This window comes from Mobula hypostoma, chromosome 3, assembly GCF_963921235.1.
Source record: "Mobula hypostoma chromosome 3, sMobHyp1.1, whole genome shotgun sequence".
Lineage (NCBI taxonomy): Eukaryota > Metazoa > Chordata > Chondrichthyes > Myliobatiformes > Myliobatidae > Mobula > Mobula hypostoma.
Window position 1 is genome coordinate 220,073,306 of NC_086099.1, and position 18,000 is coordinate 220,091,305.

The 18,000-nt window shown below is 46.4% G+C and overlaps 1 protein-coding gene across 1 annotated transcript in view; it reads right to left on the minus strand.

The window, feature by feature from the left end:
- LOC134343783 (vasoactive intestinal polypeptide receptor-like) overlaps nt 1-18,000 on the minus strand; it is a 76,594-nt gene that overhangs the window by 5,844 nt on the left and 52,750 nt on the right. Inside the window, exons 9-13 of the mRNA XM_063042516.1 lie at nt 14,734-14,794; nt 11,565-11,631; nt 9,438-9,532; nt 8,863-8,992; nt 6,569-6,610 (exon numbers count right to left, since the gene is read on the minus strand). Coding sequence (XP_062898586.1) covers nt 6,569-6,610; nt 8,863-8,992; nt 9,438-9,532; nt 11,565-11,631; nt 14,734-14,794 — 395 coding nt within the window. The remainder of the gene's footprint in view (nt 1-6,568; nt 6,611-8,862; nt 8,993-9,437; nt 9,533-11,564; nt 11,632-14,733; nt 14,795-18,000) is intronic.

Consider the following 18,000-nt stretch of genomic DNA (forward strand, 5'->3'; position numbering starts at 1 on the left):
TCTGAAGAATGAAGGGTGACCTCATTGAAACCTATCGAATGGTGAAAGGCCTTGATAGAGTGGATGTGGAGAGGATATTTAAGGTCCCCCACCACCCAGGATGTGCGCTCTTCTCACGGTTACCATCAGCAGGAGGTACAGAAGTCTGAAGGCACATACTCAGCGATTCAGGAACAGCTTCTTCCCCTCTAGCATCCACTTTCTGAATGGACATTGAACCCATGAACACTACCTCACTATTTTTTAATTTCTATTTTTGCACTACTGACTTAACTACTAAATACATTATATTCTGTATTCCTGTACTTCCTATATCTAATAAAGTGGCCACTGAGTATATTTTTGTGGGCTTTGCTGTTGTAGCCTATTCACTTCAACGTTCAATGTGTTGTGCATTCAGAGATGTTCTTCTGCACACCGCTGTTGTAAAGCATGGTTATTTGAGTTACTGTCACCTTCCTGTCAGCTTGAACCCATCTGAACATTCTCCTCTGATCTCTCTCATTAACAAGGCGTTTTTGCCCACAGAACTGCTGCTCACTGGAAGTGTTTTATTTCTTGTGCTACTCTCTGTAAATTTTAGAGACTGTAAATCCCAGGAGATGAGCGGTTTCTGAGATAGTTAAACCACACTGTCTGGCACCAGCAATCATTCCACAGTCAAAGTCAGTTAGAGCACATATCTTCCTCATTCTGATGTTTGATCTGACCAACTGAACCTCTTGACTATGTCTGCATGCTTTTAAGCATTGAATTGCTGCTATATGATTGGCTGATTAGATATTTGCACTAAGAAGCAGGTGTACAGGTTTACCTAATGAAGTTGCTACTGAGTGTAGTTACTTTAACCTGCAAGTAATCACATTTTCTGCTTTGTGTTTTGTTAATTTTGGATGATTAATCTACAGCTCCTTTGACTGATCTTTTATTTGTCCTTGGGCCAATCTTTTCTTACTTGCTTGTCACTTTACCATGTCCTCAGTGTGGTAGATATCATCATTACTCAGTCTGACTAATTGTTAATCTTATTTAAAATAAATCCAGACTATTAACAACTTAAGTTCCACAACTGCTGTGCTGATATTTGAACCCGTGTTTCTGGATGTTCACAAGTCGGAAGTGAAACAACACTGCGTGGGGAGAGGATCACAGGAGCAGTGACGAGGGGGGAGCAAGCAGGCACGGGGAGAGCCGCCTCACTGACCCAGTGAGTGAGGAAAGCAGTTCACTCGGTCCCACCCTGGTTGTTGAGGGAAGAAGGCGTGGCAGAAATCCCTGTTCTCCTCCAGTAAAAGATTGCGGTAGCCAGCAGACCATTTCTCCAGATATACTCAAAATGGCGGAGGAACTGGCAGGTCAGGCACCATCAATGGAGAGTAATAAATAGGCGACCCTCTGGACCGAGACCCTTCTTCACGACCATCCCCATCCATCCTACTGGTCTCAAAACACTTGCTCATACAGTACTGTGCACATATGTAGAGCTTTTTGCACAGTACTGTAGTAATTTTATGTATTGCACCATACCGCTGCTACAAAAATAAACAAATTTCATGGCATATGTGAGTGATGATAAACCTGATTTTGATATGGGTCTCTATTGTGGACTGAGAGTGAGAAGGGGTCAGGGAGAGGGGAGGGAGCGGGAAGCACCAGAGAGACTTTCTGTGATGATAATAAAGCAATTGTTTGGAATCAAATGACCTCTCCTGGTGTCTCCGGGCTGGGTGTGTCTGCACCCGCGCCATTCCCCCCACCCCTGGCTCTCCTTCTCTGCCACCTGTCCCACACCCCTCCCGTGGTGCTCCGCTCCCACCATTCCCAAAATCCTTTGCTCCTGCCAGATTTACCAACTTGCCCTCCACGTTGACAAATACAGTACTGTGCAAAAGTCTTAGGCACCCTACTGTATTTGTCAATGTGGAGTGGAGTGTGTGTGTGTGTGTGTGTATACGTGCATGTGCGTGTAAGACTTATGCACAGTCCTGTGTATCCCAACTGGACTTGGGTCTACTTTGTTAGTATGCCACCAAAGACTCTACCAAATTTCCACAGCTGTACAGTGGGCAGCATTCTGCCTGGATACATCACCGTCCGGTGTGAAGGCTCCAACTCATGGGAAGAAAGAGGCTGCAGCCAGCTCCATCACTGCCACTAGACTCCTCACCTTTAAATACCTCTTCGAGAGGCAGAGCCTCAGAGGGACTGAGGACCCTCACCTCTTCTCATTACTACCACTGGGGGGTGGGGGGAGATTTGGAGCCTGAAGACACACTCTCAACAATTCACAGATAGTTCCTCCCCCTCCACCATCAGCTTTCTGAATGATCTATAAACACTACCACAGCTTTGGACTACATATTAGGTTTGGAATTTATCGTAATTTTGTGCCATCGCACAGTACTGCCTCTGCAAAACAACAAATTTCACGCCATATAAATCAGTGATAATAAAACTGTACATAGTTGGGTGTTCATGATCTGTGTAATATCTAAAAGAAAATGGATTAAATGTGTTGGGATAATAATAGAAAAACATCCCGTAGATTGGAAAATCTGTCAGCCTGGTCCCAATGTGCCAAGGGTGCAGGGTTATTGACATTTTCGTATACAGTCCATCCAGTAAAAAAAATCCCTCCCCACCCCTCTTCTTCTATTCCCCACCCTTGTCTTTTACCTCTTCTCACCTGCCTATCACCTCCCCCGGCTCCTCTGCTCCTTCCCTTTCTTCTATGGTCCACTCTCCTACAAGATTCCTTCTTCTCCAGCCCTTGACCTTTTCCACCCATCTGGCTTCACCCATCGCCTTCCAGCTAGCCTCCTTCCCCTCCCCCCCATCTTTTATTCTGGCATCTTCTCCCTTCTTTTTCAGTCCTGACGAAGGGTCTTGGCCTGAAACATCAACTGTTTATTCATTTCCATAGATGCTGCCTGACCTGCTGAGCTCCTCCAGCATTTTGTGTGTGTTGCTTCAGTGGGAATGTATTAGCGGCTCTATCGAAGAGTCTGGGGTTAGTGTGGCTGTTGCTTTATCCAGTGACTGTCGTTCTTGGCAGGCTGAGTCACTGTTGACAGAGGGAAGTTCCACTTTTAAATGTTGACTACAAACATTGTACACAGGGAAGTGAGGGTTTCAGACTGGGAACAGGCATTTGCACAAGGGAGTTTTAACCCGAAGACAAACAACCCAGGGTTGTCCAGACCAGCTGTTGAGCGACAGCTGAGGTGGACCTAGAGGGGAGGGTCAGTGACTGCAGAGAGCAGACATGACTGAGCTCCAGCGTATAATCCTGGCACTTCCCTCCCCATCATCAGTAGTATCTACACGAGGTACTGCCTTAAGAAGGCGACGCTTATCAAAGACCTTCTCCATCAGGGCCATGCCACCTGCTGACACCTATCACCGGGCAGGAGGTACAGAAACCTGACGTCCTACAGCACCATGCTCAGGAATACTTCCACTCAGCCGGTTCAAGTTTAAAGTAAATTCATTATCAAAGTCCGTATACGTCACCATACGCTACCCGGAGTTCATTTTCTTGTACGCATTTACAGGAAAATAAAGAAATACAATAGGATTTGTGAAAAACTACATGTAAATAAAGACTGGGAAATGTGCAAGCTATGACAAATAGTGCAAAGAGAAAACCACACACAAAGACAGTCAAACAGCAAATGTGTCAAAGCAGACGAACTGTCAGATATAATTTAATTACAATAAATAAATAAGCAGTAAATGAATTTGAGAACATGAGTTGTGGAGTCCTTGAAAATGAGTCTGTAGGTTGTGGAATCAGTTCAGTGAATAACGTTATCCCTCCGGTTCAGGAGTCTGATAGTTGAGGAGTAAAAACTGTTGCTGAAGCCGGTGGTGTGGGACCTGAGGCTCCTGTACCCTCTGTCTGATGGTAGTAATGAGAAGAGAGCCTGGCCTGGATGGTTGGGTTCTTGAACCACTGGCATGACCCTAATCCTTACTCAGCGTAGCAACCCTGTGACCAATGAACTATGGCTTTATCCTTATGTTTTATCTTGTACAAATTCTATTTTTCTTCTGAATGTTCCATCTCTGATGCTGTGTGCCTGTGGTGTTGCTGCAAGGGTTTCCTTAAATCTGCGCATACATGTGTTTGTGCAGATGACCATAAAGTTGACCTTGAATCAACCTTACAACACAGGAGACCATTTGTTGAGCCTCCTGTGTTATAAGATTGTCCTGATAAAAGGATCTCGGCCCAAAACGCTTACTGTTTTTATTCATTTCCATGGATGCTGCCGGCTCTGTTGAGTTCCTCCAGCATTTTGTGTGTGTTGCCCATTTGGCGAGTTCTGCTTCCCCCAGCTCTTGAAGAGTGTGATCTGATTAATCCCATTCGCTCGCCGAATTCCCATAACACTTCCAATTTTTCTCCTTCGGACATTTATCTAATTCCCTTCAAAAGTTTGCTGAATCACATACTGCCAACATTTTAGTCAGACCACTGCAAAAAGGTCAAAGTAAAATTATTATCAAGTATGTGTATGTCACCATATTCTACCCTGAGATCCCTTTTCTGACAGGCATTTACAGTAGAACAAAGAAATACAACAGAACCAATGAGAAACTACATAATGACTGACAAGCAACTAATGTGCAAAAGATGACTAACTGTCCACATACCAAAAAAATTATAACAATAAGTAAATAAATAATACTGATAAAATAACAATAAATAAGTAATAAGCATTCTCTTTCCTTGCCTCGCTCAATAACCTGGGGTTATTCCATCAATGCCTGGGGACTTATCCACCTTAATGCTCTTTAAGAGACCCAACACTACCTCCTCTTTTACCTTGAAATGCTTTAGCATATTCATATGTTCCACACTGAGCTCCCTATCCTCCATATTCTTCTCCTCGGTAAATACTGAAGCAAAGTACTCATTAAAGATCTCACCTATACCTCTGCATCCAAGCAAATGCTCCCCATTTTATCCCTCAGTGGCCCCACCCTCTCTCTAGTTATCCTTTTGCTCTTGATGTATATATAGAACACCTTGGGAATTTCTTGCCAAGAAAATCCGAATGCTACTTGCCAAGGACTTTTTGTGGCCCCTCCTGGCTTGAAAAGGAGACCAAGATAGAACATAGAACAGCATGGCACAGTACAGGCCCTTCAGTCCATGATGTTGTGCTGACCCTTTAACCTACTCAGGATCAATCTAACCTTTACAACAGGAATTCTGCAGATGCTGGAAATTCAAGCAACACACATCAAAGTTGCTGGTGAACGCAGCAGGCCAGGCAGCATCTCTAGGAAGAGGTACAGTCGACGTTTCAGGCCGAGACCCTTCGTCAGGACTAACTAAAGGAAGAGCTAGTAAGAGATTTGAAAGTGGGAGGGGGAGGGGGAGATCCGAAATGATAGGAGAGGACAGGAGGGGGAGGGATGGAGCCAAGAGCTGGACAGGTGATTGGCAAAGGGGATATTCCATGATCCTCTCATCTCCCTTTTGCCTATCACCTGTCCAGCTCTTGGCTCCATCCCTCCCCCTCCTATCTTCTCCTATCATTTTGGATCTCCCCCTCCCCCTCCCACTTTCAAATCTCTTACTAGCTCTTCCTTTAGTTAGTCCTGACGAAGGGTCTCGGCCTGAATCGTCGACTGTACCTCTTCCTAGAGATGCTGCCTGGCCTGCTGCGTTCACCAGCAACTTTTATGTGTGTTGCTTCAATCTAACCTTTCCCTCCCACAGAGCCTCCATTTTTCTTTCATCCATATGCCTATCTAGGGGTCTCTTAAATATCCCTAATGAATCTGCCTCTCCACCACCGCTAGAAGTGCATTCCACACACCCACCTCTGTCTGTGTAAAAAACTCTCTCACCTTCTGTCTCTCCACTCACTGGCATCTTTACTGCTGGAAAGTCATGGCTTCAGGAGTCCCCCTCAGGGACAGAACATAGCACAGGCCTTTTGGCCCACGATGTTGTAGAGGCCTTTTCAGCCTACTCCAATATCAGTCTCAGCCTTTCCTCCTGCTTCATCATCGTCAGCATCACGAGCCGAGTCGTATGACATCATCATTACATGCCATGTCGTATGACGTGGGTGATCACGGTCTTACTCATCACCATGACCGTTCTTGGCAAATTTTTCTACAGAAGTGGTTTGCCATTGCCTTCTTCTGGGCAGTGTCTTTACAAGATGGGTCATTTCCCTCAGCCATTATCAATACTCTTCAGAGATTGTCTGCCTGGCGTCAGTGGTCATGTAAACAGGACTTGTGATGTGCACCAGCTGCTCATACGACCATCCACCACCTGCTCCCGTGGCTTCACAAGGCCCTGACTGGGAAGGGTGGGGATAAGCAGGTGCTACACCCTGCCCAAGGGTGACCTGCAGGCTAGCGGAGGGAAGGAGCACCTCACACCTCCTTTGGTAGAGACGTATCTCCAGCCTGCCATCATTCCCTCCTACATAGCTTTCCATTTTTGTTTCATTCGTGTGGCAGTCTCTTAATAGATGACAGAGGAAACAAGCTGTAGTTTGTGTGCACATTTGGCATATGTAGGACGGTCTCATCTTACCTCACCATTCAGGAAACAGTACAGGACAGCCACAATAAAACCCTATGGAGAACAAAATGAGAGTAATCTGTCACTGAACAAAATAAGCACTGCTGTGCAAAGAATTAATCACACGAACCCAGTAACGAACAAGCAGAATGTCTCCACATCCATAGTTCAAATTCCAGGTCAACAAGATTCAAGAATGCAAGAGATTCTGCAGATGCCGGAATTCCAGAGTAACGTAACGAACGAACACACACACAGACACACAATGCTGGAGGAACTCAGCAGGCCAGACAGCATCTATGGAGCTGAATAAACAGTTACAGTTGAGATGTTTCACGCCAAGACCCTTCATCAAGACTGGAGAGGAAGGGTGAAGATGCCAGAATAAGAAGGTGGGGGAAGAATGAGGTGAAGGAGGACAGGCTAGAAGGTGAAGCCACGTGGGTGGGTGGGGGGGGGGGGGATGAAGTAAGAAGCCTGGAGGTGATAGGTGGAAGAGCTAAAGGTCTGAAGAAAAATGAATCTGATAGAAGAGGAGAGTGGACCATGGGAGAAAAGGAAGAAGGAGGGTTAAATAGGGGCCGTGCACAATCCTGATTTGATGGAGACAGCCGTGAGAAGCACGGAGGAACACCTGGAGAAACTTCTGAAATGCCCGCTTCGCTGCCGTTGCTACTGTGCGATCGAGAATCTCCGGAGGGGAAGGCCCCAAATCCTCAGCTTTGCCTATTGCCTGTTGCCGGGGCTGGGGTCGAAGCGCTCAGCAAAGATGGTGCTCGGTGTCGGAGAGCTGGTCGGAGGCTCGAAGTTTTCAGACGGACTCAAGAGTTGGCTGTGGTCCGGTACTTCCAGGGTGCTGCATCGGCAAGTTTGCGGCGCTGGAAGCTCATGGCAGGGGGAGTTTTCTTCCTTCTACCGTCTGCGTGAGATGATGGGACTATTGAGAGACCTTGAGACTTTCTTTTTTACCATGCCCATCGTCTGTTCTTTATCAAATTATGGTATTGCTTTGCACTGTTTTAATTATATGTTATAATTATGTGGTTTTTGTCAGTTTTTCAGTCGGTTTGTCTTGTGTTTCTGTGATATCATTCTGGAGGAACATTGTATCATTTCTTAATGCATGCATTACTAAATGACAATAAAAGAGGACTGTGTGTCCTCATAATCTAATCTAATGAGATGAAGGTGATAGACAGGTGAGGAGAAGAGAGGAGTTAAGAGGAGAACCAGAGTGGGGAATTGAAGAGGGAAGGGGAAGGGGGAAAAACACTCGAAGATGGAGAAATCGATGTTCATGCACTCAGGTTAGAGGCTACCTAGATGGAATACAAGGAATTGCTCCTACTAAAACATGATGTACAAATAACTGCTGAGTTAATTGTACATTGCGATTTACAGGATTAGCTTACATAGATTCAACCAGAAACATTTGTGCTCCATGGATGCTGCCTGGCCGGCTGGATATTCCCACTGTTTTCTCACATTGCTTGTGCACCTGTCATTAGATGAATGGACAACAGCTCAGTGGAGCAGGGGGTAGTGCTGCTATCTCACACATCCAGAGACCCGGGTTCTGAAGAAAAAAAATGAATCTCAGGCGCTGTCTGTGTGGAGTTTGCATGTTCTCCCTGCGACTGTGTGGGATCCCCCCCTCTCCCTGAGTACTCTGATTTCATCTCACGTCCCAAAGACGTGGTCGTTGTAATGCGTAGAGGATTGCGTAACGCTGCTACTGCACCAGACCAGCGGGTTCAATTCCTCTTTCTGTCTGTGTGGAGTTTGCACATTCTCCCTGTGGCCACGTGGGCTTATTCTGGGTGGTCCAGTTTCCTCCCAAATGTTTCCGATAGTGGGAGAGTGTTTGTCCAGAGCGCTCAGCCTCACAATAGAAGAATGTCCATTTGAAACAGAGATGAGGAGGAATTTCTTTAACCAGGGGGAGGTGAATCTGTGGAATTCATTGCCACGGATGGCTGTGGAGGCCAAGTCATTGGGTATATTTAAATCAGAGGCTGATAGGTTCTTGATTAGTAATGGTGTCAAAAGTTACAGGGAGAGACTAGTGGAGCCTATTGGTTTCTAGTTGTTCTCCTGTGTCTTATAGTTCTACTGTCTAATCAACAGCACATAGAAGGAAACAGGAGGTTAAAGTTAGACAAGTATGGAGTTCCCAGAGGGTTTCAGGGCTGAAAAGGTTGTCAGAGGAAGACAAATATTCCAGTGAAGGAGGTGATCTACGATGGGTGGGATCAGTTTGGTGTTCAGGTGAGAATGGGAAGTGGGTAATGGGATGTGAGCCTTACCTGAAAGGATCCGAGGGCAAGATCAAAGGTCACCTTTATGTCTGCTCTGAAGCTATCAGGGAAGAATGCAAACACGATATAATTGATTCCGAACAGGGGTATCAGGAGAAGAGTCGACTTTGCCAGCCTCCTGTTGAAAGACAATTCACACAGTGAACCAGCAGCTTCGGCTGGGGTTCTGGCGAGTCACGAGTCTGTGCCAGTATAAACCTGCGGCCACTGGAGTGCCGGCAAGTCCCTCAGCAATCTCAGGGAAGTGCTTATACGAGATGAGGAACCCTTGGACTGCAGGGACTCACTGTGCTGTTGGTGACTACCATCAGAATGTACACTCATTGGGGCTTATCACCAACAACAATGAGAGGGGAGGTGGAAGCACTCGAGGCCTGGTGCCAGGCAAATAACTTCTTCCTCAATGTCAACAGGACAAAGGAGATGTTATCGACTTTAGGAGAACCCTCAGCACTCACATCTCTCCCCCCTGCCCCCGCCCCCAGCTTTATATCGACAGCTCAGTAGTGGGGACTGTGAGCAGTTTCAAACTCCTGGGGGGGAGTGCCCGGAGGAATACTCACCAGTACTGCTGGCTGGGTTCACGCAGTCCAATGTCAGGGGAGAGCAACTTCTGTATCAGTATGCGGATAATGCACACGAAGAGAATGAAGTTGATCTAGAGAGGGGAAAGCATGTTAGAACTGGGGACCCAGGAATGGTGTCCTATTAGCTGAGCCCTTATCTATAATCCCTAGCTGGCTGGGGCACTCAGTTCTGGAGGGGGGGTAAGAGAGGAGGTGGGGGGAAGAGGGGGGGAGAGAGGGGGTGAGAGGGAGAGGGGGAGGGGAAGAGAAGAGGGGGGAAGGGGGGGAAATAACATGTCAGTTTAGAGTTCTAATGAGATACCAACCTGAAACTTTCACTCAGTTTCTCAATGCTACTCGACCTGCTGGGTACTTTCCTCATTTTGTTTTAATTTCAGACTTTCACCATCTGCAGTATGCTTTTTCATAACATACAGCAGTACAGCACAATACAGGCCCTTCGGCCCACAACGTTGTGCCGATCTGTTACCCTACTTTTAGATCAATCCTACACTTCCTACTACATCGCACATATCCCCCCCATTTTTCTCATATCCTAACAATTTCTTATATGCCCCTAACGTATCTGCGTCTGCTACCATTCCAGGCTCTTACCAACCTCTGTGTAAAAAATCTATGTCTGAGACACCCCCTTAACTTTCCTTCACTCCACTTAAAGAGCTGTCCTCTGTGTTAGCTGTTGCCACCTGGGAAAGTGTCTCCTGCTCTCCACTCTGTCTTTGTTTTTAATGCTTTGCTTTGTACCTCAGTACATGTGACAACTTACCAAAATTAATTTGCCACATCTGTGCTGAAAACAATGCCAAATTAAACTCAGGGTCTTTTCCTAGTCCTGTGTCGCTCTTCAAAGGTTCTTAAGCAGCACTATTGTACCTGCTTCCCCCACTACCCCAGGTGCCCGTCACTAAGGGAAAGAAACCTCGCCCTGTTCACACTGTTCTTTGACTCCTACCAATGTGATCGGTACAGCACAGTTCAATTGTTTGTTCGTTACATGCCGTGTCTTATGAGGTGGCCCACCAGCGTCTTTCTGTCATCATTGTTCTTGGCAAGTTTTTTTACAGAAGTGGTTTGCCATTGCCTTCTTCTGGGCAGTGTCTTTACAAGACAGGTGACCCCAGCCATTATCAATTCTCTTCAGAGATTGTCTGCCTGGCGTCAGTGGTCGCATAACCAGGACTTATGATCTGCACCGGCAGTTCGTACCACCATCCACCACCTGCTCCCCCGGCTTCATGTGACCCTGATCGGGAAGCGTGGGGATAAGCAGCTGCCACACCTTGCCCAAGGTGACCTGCAGGCTAGCAGAGGGAAGGAATGCCTTACACCTCCTTTGGTAGAGACGTATCTTCACCCCACCACAGCACGATAGTATAGCATAAAGCTATCATAATACCAGAGACCCAGGTTCAGTTCAGTTGGCCAGTATAATTTTCTAGGCCCTTTCTCATCGTCTAAAGACTTATTCCCTACTTGCCACTCTGATTCCTGCGCTCAGATTCACGATGAGGGCTATGATAAACTTCTTAAAATGGGATTGACACCCTATACGTCCTGGTCCTCTGCTGATGCTGAGTTTCTAAATTCTTTAAAAGACAATCCAGATTGGGGTGCAGCTGCTGCACGAGCTCTTTTCAGAATGAAAAACATTCTGACTAAGCTTTCTGCCAGAAGGAGTTTCTGTGCTCCCCCCATGACAGTGTGCATTTCCTCCAGGGGTGCCGGTTTCCTCCCACATTCCAAAGGTATTCAGATTGGAGTTAGTGAGCTCTGGGCACGCTATGTTGCTGCTGGGAGAGTGGCAACACTTGCGGACTTCCACCAACAAACAGTCGGACTTTGTTGGTTGTTTGCCATATGTTTCGATGTACATGTGACAAGTAAAGTTAATCTTTTAAATGTCGTGTTTCCCCACACTACACGCGAGGTACCACCCCACTGCCCGCTTGCTGTGTCCAGCCCATCACAGGGAGTTTGCTTTGTGCTCGGTAGGCCATCCCTGTAGCCGTGCAGGATCAGCAGATTCCACCCCAGACACCCGGATTTAATACCCTCCCCCTCGCGCCCACCCCCCCCCAGCCACAATGACCCCTACGTCCTTACCAAGATAATCACAAGAATTGGGGCCCGTATGATCCACCAGAGGGACGAGTCATTGAGTTGCCAGCACCTGAGCAAAGAAAACAGAGACCATTTAGAATCAGGACGACCCACAAACAGAGAAAGCCCCAGACACCAATTTACCAGGTACACTCGCCAGAGGTCTCTATGGTACAGGCTGTTGGGCCCACATTGTACCGGCCTTTTGACCTACTCTAAGAGCAATCTAACCCTTCCCTTCTACACAGCCCTCCATTTTTCTAGCATCCCTGTGCCCATCAGATATTCCTTCACTGAGAGGGAGGTGAGTGTGGAATGAGCTGTCAGCACAAGTGGTGGACGTGGGGTCGATTTCGACATTAAAGAGAAGTTTGGATACATACATGAATGGGACGGTTATTGAGGGCTATGGTCTGGGTGCAGGTCAATGGGACCAGGCAGATCAATGGTTCGGCACACACTAGATGGGCCGAAGGGCCTGCTTCTGTACTAAGGTGTTCTATGAGTGTAAGAGTTTCTTTAATATCCCTGATGTGTTTGCCCCTACCACCACCCCGGCAGGGCACTCCACACACCCATCAGTCGCTGTGCAAAGAACTTACCCTCGACATCCCCTCTATACTTAGTAATCATAAATAAGCAATGTTCTCAATATTTATCATCTGTTTATTCATTTTAACATTTCTTCTTGTAGTATTTGCACAGTTTGTTGTTTTTGCACTCTGGTTGAACAGTTTATTTGTGCAGATTATTCTGTAGATGTATTGCATATGCCCACAAGAAAATGAACCTCATGGTGACATATGTATTTTGATAATAACATTTAATTTGAACCTTGAACTTTATACTCTGGTCTAATCACCTCAAACATATGCCCCTCCCCACCACATTAGCTATTGTTTGACCTGGGAAAGGTCTGTGGCTGTACACTTGCTTGATCCATGCCTCTTATCTGGTACACCTCTTTCAAGTCACCTGTCATCCTCTTTCACTCCAAAGAGAAAAGCCCCTAGCTCACTCAATCTATCCTCATCAGTCACATTCTCTAATCCAGAGAGCATCCTGCTAAATCTCCTCTGCATCCTCTCTTAAAGTTTCCCCGCCCTCCCTAAAATGAGGTGACCAGAAATGAGCACAACACTCAACGTATAGGCCATAACATATAGAAGCAGAAGTAGGCCACTTGGCCCATCGAGTCTGCCCCGCCATTCAATCCAATTCTTCCAGTCATCCCCACTCCCCTGCTTTCACCCCATACCCTTTGATGCCCTGGCTAATCAAGAACCTATCTATCTCTGCCTCAAATACGCCCAATGACGTGGCCTCCACAGCCACTCGTGGCAACAAATTCCACAGATTTACCTCCCTCTGACTAAAGTAATTTCTCCGCATCTCAATTCTAAATGGATGTCCTTCAATCCTGAAGTTGTGCCCTCTTGTCCTAGACTCCCCTACCATGGGAAGTAACTTTGCCATATCTAATCTGTTCAGGCCTTTTAACATTCGGAATGTTTCTATGAGATCCCCCCTCATTCTCCTGAACTCCCTGGAGCAGAGGAAGGCCGATGTGTGACCTACAGAGGTTCATAAAATATTGAGGAAGATAGATAAGATGAGCAGTCGATCCTTTCCCCAGGGTAGGAGAGGCAGACACCAGAGGGGAAAGATTGAGGAAGTATCTCAGGTGTTACTTTTTCCACACAGAGTGGTCAGGACGTGGAATGAGCAGTCAGAGGAAGTGGTCGAGGCAGGAACAATTAAGACATTTAAAAGGCGTTTGGGTAGGTACATGGATAGGAAGGGGGGTTCCTTGCAGGTGTTCATACTCCTTGAGAACTTCCTCTCAGACTCTTCATTCCTTCTACTCCTTCCTCCCTGTTCAGCCTGGAGGCAGTCCCACATCCCACTCCCTCCCTCAAAGTAAATTTATTATCAAAGTACTGTGCACTCTAGATTTTTTACATGGTTTCAGATGGTATAGCCTCCACAGAGCCCTGATCTCAATATCACTGAGGCTGTCTAAGATTACCTGGAAAGGCAGAAGCAAGTGAGACAGCCAAAGTCTGCAGAAGAACTGTGGCAAGTTCTCCAAGATGCTTGGAACAACCTACTCGCCAATTTTCTGTTGAAACTGTATGACCCTGTACCCAAGAGAATTGATGGAGTTTTAAAGGCACCAAATACAGACTTTATTTAGTTTTTTACTGCTTACTGTTCCTTACAGTTAACTTTTTGATATTTAGAAACATTTCTTTGTTTTTGAAAGCACCTTCGCTTTACTGAATTTTTTTTACATGTGTCTAGGGGCTTTTGTACATTTCTATATGTTACCATATACTAGCTTAAGATTTATTTTCTTGCAGGCATTTACAGGAAAACATAAAATAGAATTTTATTTATATATTATTAATTTGGAGGTACAGCGTGCAATGGGCTGTTCCAGCTTTTCCAGCCACACTTCCCAGCAATCCCTGACAACCCCGATTTAATCATAACCAAATTACAATGACCAATTAACTTACCTGGTACATCTTTGGACTGTGGGAGCAACCCGGAGGACCCGGAAAAAACGCACACATTCCACAGAGAGGACGTACAGAGACTCCTTACAGATGATGCCAGGATTGACCTCCAAGCTCTGACGCCTGAACTGTAATAGTATCACGCTAACCACTATGCTACCATGCTCGTTAACGAAAAACTACACAGAGACAAAGACTGGCAAACCACCTACGTGCAAATAAAAAAAATAATAATACTGAAAGCAAGTCATAAAGAGTCCTTGAAAGTGAGTCTGTAGGTTGTGGAATCAGATCAGAGTTGTGGGTGAGCGAAGTTATGTAGATCAGTTCAGGAGCCTGATGGTTGAGGGGTAATAAGCACTGCTGTGGGACCCAAGGCTTCTGTACCTCCTGCCCGATGGCAGTAGTGAGACGAGAGCCTGGCCTGGATGGTGGGGGTCTTTGATGATGAATGCTGCTTGCTTGTGGCAGTGCTCCTTGCAAGTGTGCTTAGTGACGGGGTGGGCTTTGCCTCTGACGGACCGGGCTGTATCCACCTCTTTCTGGAGGCTTTTCCGTTCCTGGGCATTGGTGTTTCCATACCAGGCTGTGATACTATCAGTCAGATATTCTACACCAACACTCAGTGGTGTTGGGTAACGCAAACTTACCCATCCTTTTCAAAGTAGTATTTACTGAGGGACCAAGCGATGACAAACAGCAGTGGAAACCCTGTCAACGAATACAGTAGATATCACTCAGGACAAAGCAGTCACCTTATACAACTCCCAATCGACACCCGAGAAATACATTCCACCCCATCCCCCACCCTTTCTCCACCCCACAACAGCATACGCTGGTTGTTACACACCCCGTCTACAAAATACACTGCAGTTACTCACCCAGTCTTCTCCAGCAGCATCTTCCAAATGCATAGAGAGTCACACAACACTACAGCACAGAAACAGACCTTCGGCCCATCTAGCCTCTGCTGAACTGTTATTCTGCATAGTCCCAACGACCCATAGCTGTGCCATAGTTCTTCATACCACTCCCACCCGTGTACTCATCCAAACTCTCCTTAAGTGTTGGAATTGAACCCACATCCATCACTTCCGCTGGCAGCCCGTTCCACACTCTCACCACCCTCTGGGTGAAGATGTTCCCCCTCAGGTTCCCCTGAAATATTTCACTTCTCACCCTTAACCCATGACCTCTAATTCTAGTCTCACCCAACCTCAGTGGAAAATGTGTGCTTGCACTTACCCTATCTATATCCCGCATAATTTTGTATACCCCTATCAAATCTCCCCTCATTCTCCTACGCTCCAGGGAATAGGGTCCTAACCTACTCAACCTTTCCCTATAACTCAGGGTCCTCCAGTCCTGGCAACATCATTGTAAATTTTGTCTGCACTCTTTCAATCTCATTTATTTGTTTCCTGTACGTAGGTGTTCAAAACTGCACACAAAACTCCAAGGTAGATCTTATCAACGTCTTATACAACTTCTACATAACATCTCAACTCCAGTACTCAATACTTTGATTTATGAGGCCCAACATACCAAAGCTCTCTTTATGACCCTATCTCTCTGTGATACCACTTTGAAGAAATTAATGCATTACCAGATCCCTCTGCTCTACCACACTCCTCAGTTCCCTACTGCTCCTATCCTGGTTGGTCCTCTCAAAGTGCACCACATCACACCTGTCTGCATTAAACTCCATCTGCCATTTTCCCAGCTGATCCAAATCTTCGATAGTCTAACTCGCTGTTCACTATGCCCCCAATCTTGGCGTTATCTGCAAATTTACTGGTCCAGTTTACCACATTATCATCCAGGTTATTGTTATAGATGACAAACAGCAAAGCACCCAGCAATGATCTCTGCAGGGCATCACTTGTCACAGGCCTCCAGTCAGACAGGTACCTATCTACTACCACTCTCTGACTTCTTCTGTGAAGCCAATGTTGAATCCAATTTACTACTTCGTTTTGAAATGCCAAGGGACTGAACTTTGTGGACAGCAAGCTCTCAATCCCGGCTCTCCTACTCTAACCACACTGTAGGGACATCTTCATTAGAAGGACTGCAGTGGTTCAGGGAAGTGTCTCACCACCATCTTCAAGTACAATTAAGGATGTGTAATAAATGCTGGCAATCCTTAGATCACAGGAATAAATACTCAGTGGCCACTTTACTAGGTGCACTTGTACACCCGTTCATTAATGCAAATATCTGATCAGCCAATCACGTGGCAGCAAGTCAATGCATAAAAGCATTCAGACCAAACATCAAGAGGTTCAGACTAAACATCAGGATGGGGAAGAAATGTGACCTAAGTGATTTTGACCGAGGAATGATTGTTGGTGCCAGATGGGGTGGTTTGAGTATCTCAGAAACTCCTGGGACTTTCATGCACAATGGTGTGTACAGTTTACAGAGAATGGTGTGAAAAAAACATCCAGTGAGTGGCTGTTCTGTGGGTGAAAATGCCTTATTAATGAGAGAGGTCAGGGGAGAATGGCCAGACTGGTTCAAGCTGACAGGTAACTCAAATAACCACGTGTTACAACAGTGGTGTGCTGAACGCCCAACGTGAAGAACCTTGAAGTAGATGGGCTATAGCAGCAAAAGCCCAAAAACATAGACTCAGTGGTCACCTTATTGAGACTTCTGCACAGTGCTGTGTCTTGGTACATAACATAACAGTAAACCAATTCAGATTTAGGAGGTATCTAATAAATTGGCCACTGAATATATGCCAACCACACAAAATGCTGGAGGAACTCAGCAGGTCAGGCAGCATCTATGGAGGGGAGCAGTCGCTGTTTCAGGCTCAGACTCTTCTTCAGGACTGGAATAGAATCCAGAATAAGGTGGGGGAAGGGAAGGACTACAAGCGGACAAGCGATAGGTGAGACCAGGTGAGGAGGAAGGTAGGTGGTTGGGGGAGGGGTGATGAAGTGCGAAGCTGGGAGGTGAGAGGTGGAGGATGTTCCGCTAATTTCTAGTACTGGTAACTTCTCCCCAGCCCTCTCTTCTCTTTTTCCATTCCCCAACCTGGCTCCCCTCTTACCCCTTCTCTTCTCCTCACGTGCCCAGCACTTCCCCCGGTGCCTCTTTTCCTTCTCCTGCTCCCGTGGTCCACTCTCCTCTCTAATCAGATTGCTTATGGACCTCCTGTACAACAAAGGTGGCCTTGTTGGCTCTCAGTCTGCCTGAGATCACCCTGCACCTTATTTACCGACTTGCACTGCTGCACGTTCTCTGTAACTGAAACAATGGGCAGTGCCACCTCACTGCATGGAACGATCTGTCTGGACTGCATGTAGAAGCTTATGTAAAAGGGCAGTATCCGAGTATTGCCAACACTGCACTGTATTGCTGCCGCAAATAAACAAAACAACAAATTTCATGACAAATGTGAGCGATGATAAACCTGATTCTGATAAGGGTCTCCATTGTGGACTGAGGGTGGGAAGGGGGCAGGGAGAGGGGAATCATGGTCGGGAAAAGGGGAAGAGGGAGGGGAAGGGAAACACCAGAGAGACATTCTGTAACAATCAATAAACCAATTGTTTGGAATCAAACGACCTGGCTGCTGTATCAGCGTTGGGTGTGTCTGCACCCGCACTACCCCCCACCCGCCCTGGCACTCTTCCACTGCCATCTGTCCCACACACTTCCCGCGGTGACCCACACTCACCGTACTTTGCTCTGTCAGATTTTTTTTCCTTTTGTGCTACCTCAACGTAATTATGACTGGAAAGCATGTACAAGTTTCCAAAGTACATACAGCACTGTGAAAAAGTTTGAGGCAGATATATACAGCTTGGATGTATATAGTCTGTACTGTATTTGTCAACGTGGAGTGAAGAGCAAGTTTGTAAATCTGGCTGGAGCAAAGGATGTTGCGAATGGTGAGGGTGGAG